The sequence below is a fragment of the Apis dorsata genome, unplaced genomic scaffold (assembly GCF_000469605.1).
Source record: "Apis dorsata unplaced genomic scaffold, Apis dorsata 1.3 scaffold_52, whole genome shotgun sequence".
Classification (NCBI taxonomy): Eukaryota; Metazoa; Arthropoda; class Insecta; order Hymenoptera; family Apidae; genus Apis; species Apis dorsata.
Window position 1 is genome coordinate 358,332 of NW_006263353.1, and position 2,465 is coordinate 360,796.

The 2,465-nt window shown below is 17.6% G+C and overlaps 1 protein-coding gene and 1 long non-coding RNA gene across 2 annotated transcripts in view; one reads left to right on the plus strand and one right to left on the minus strand.

Annotated features, from left to right (window-relative positions):
* LOC116186749 overlaps window positions 1–2,004 on the minus strand; it is a 12,202-nt gene extending 10,198 nt beyond the window's left edge. Inside the window, exon 1 of the long non-coding RNA XR_004151754.1 lies at window positions 1,942–2,004. This is a non-coding gene — a long non-coding RNA (uncharacterized LOC116186749). The remainder of the gene's footprint in view (window positions 1–1,941) is intronic.
* Window positions 1,674–2,465, plus strand: part of LOC102673442 — a 2,187-nt gene continuing 1,395 nt past the window's right edge. Inside the window, exon 1 of the mRNA XM_006609034.2 lies at window positions 1,674–1,880. Within this exon, the coding sequence (XP_006609097.1) occupies window positions 1,830–1,880 (51 nt within the window). The 5' untranslated portion in view covers window positions 1,674–1,829. The remainder of the gene's footprint in view (window positions 1,881–2,465) is intronic.

The following is a 2,465-nucleotide window of genomic DNA, read 5'->3' on the forward strand; positions in this document are numbered from 1 at the left end:
CTGAATTTAGATCAATTATTTATATCTTTATTATAAAATCAACAAACATATATATAAATTAGATTTACAATAGACGAATTAATACGATTTGGAGGAATTTAATATTTTTTACCATCAACAAATCTTCATTAATTAAATCCCTCCCATATTTTTTGCAGGAAGCAATCATTCGTTTATTTCCTCCTTAAATATGAAAATGAAATTCATGATATGATTTTTTTATAAATGCATTTTTTTTTCTTGTATTATATGTTCGCATGATGAAAATCTTTTATTGCGCCGTACATAAAATAAATACAAATAAAATTTATTTTCTCATATTGTTGCGGAACAAAATAATACGCAATAAAACGAAATATTATTTATAATAAAAAAAAAATGTTTGTTTCTTTATACTATTATAATTAATGAAATTATCAATTTCATATAGAAAAATAAAGTATAACTCTTTTTTCTATTTATAATATTTTTTTAATTACATACACAATTTGTTAATTTTTTATCAAATAAGAATCTTCATTAGAAAAAAATTTGTATTTTTTCTCTATCTTTTACAAGTTATAAGATAAAATAGAAAATTAACTGAATATAGTATAAATTAATTTTGTTCCTTAAAATGAATTTAGATAAAAAAAAGAAATAATTTAATTTAATACATATCTATATATCATTAAAGTTTCAAAATTTTTAGAATTTGCATCTTTTTTTGCATTTGCTACTGATGATTTTCGAATCGAGATAATTACATAAGTTGTAGCAGATTATTCACTTATTCGTAATTAGTTGAAGAAGAATAATGAAATTGTTATAAAATTAAGTAATTAAGACAAATTAGATAAATTGAATGAATGTTTTAATTTTATATATGTACATATATCTTAAATAAATTGCAATTTATAAATTGTTATATAAAAAGATAATCAAATCCATACTGCATAATGAAAACTGTAAAATGATATTCGGTGTAAATAAAAGAACAAGAACAATCGTTGATAAACCAATTAATGGATTTTAATCATTTTCAGATATGTGTACAAAATAAGAATTTAAATAATATTCTCCCAGATGTTATCTTAATTTATAGAGGTATTTTTAAAAAATTGTTGCTATTATTAGATTGTGGTTTTTGCATTTTATGAAAATTTATTTTATAATTTATTATATTTCGAAATATTCGAAATTAAAATTTAGAATCTTTCTTAAATTTTAATTTAATCAGATATCGATGTCCGTTTAAAATTATCTATATTATAATCTGCATACTTGTGAAAAATTTTACTAAAAGCAAAAAATTAATCATTAGTAAATATTATTTTTATATATATTATATATAAATTATTTTATATATATTATAGTAAATATAATTAATTTAATTATTCTAAAAAAATTTTAAATTCTAAATAGAAAACTAATTTGGAAAGAAAAAGAAAAAAAGAAACAAATTACATCATTTAAAAAAAATTGTATCCTTTATTTTAATAATCGTTTTACTCTTTATATTCCGCAAATAAAAAAAAAGGTTAATTGAATATTTTTTTTCGCTTTAGTCAACATTTATTTTTAATCTTCAGATATTTTTATATAATTCATAATAATTTGATATATACTTGGGAAATATAAATGGATTTTCGTCAATAAAAATATGCAATATCATATAATAATCACACGAAAGAGAGAAAAAAATAGAAATATAAGAAGAAGAAATATAAAGGTAAAAATTAGAGTATAAAAAGACCTCGTGCATTCGATATTTGTTCAGTTTTCCTTAGATATATTTCAAAAATATTTGAATCTTGTTTATTTGAAATCGATATATCTTAAAAAAAAAAATGAAAACGATCGTGATTATTTCTGCTATTTGTGTTTGCGTTGGTGCATTGGTAATCCTAATTAAATATTTTTAATTTTATTTTAATTTTATTCAGCATAATTTATAATTACCATCTCTTATTTAACTTTTATTTCTATATTTATGTCTAAAAATATTTGCAATTATCGCAATTTCTATTTTTGCAATAAATTATTCTCTTTTTAATATAAACTTGTTATATTAAATTTATATTTAATATGATTTATATATGATTTTCTCTTTATTTCTTATATAATATTATTAACTTTATTTTTTATATAATATTATTATTCTATATCCAATATATTTTATAAAATAATAAATAATTAATTTAGAATAATGGTAATTATTATTCCTAATTATTTATTCGCTAATTTTCATTTTAAAACGACTAAATGACAAATATATTTTATAATGTAAAACATTAAAAAAATTTCAAATAGATTCAAAATTAGTATGTTATGTCTTCTTTACATATCATGAAAAAATATTTTGCTATTTTGATTAAGAAAAAAGAAATTTTTTCACTATTAAATGAAAAATTTGGTATTTAAAATGATTAATATTTCATTTATATCATTTGTTATTAATTACTTATTTTATAATAAAATTTTTG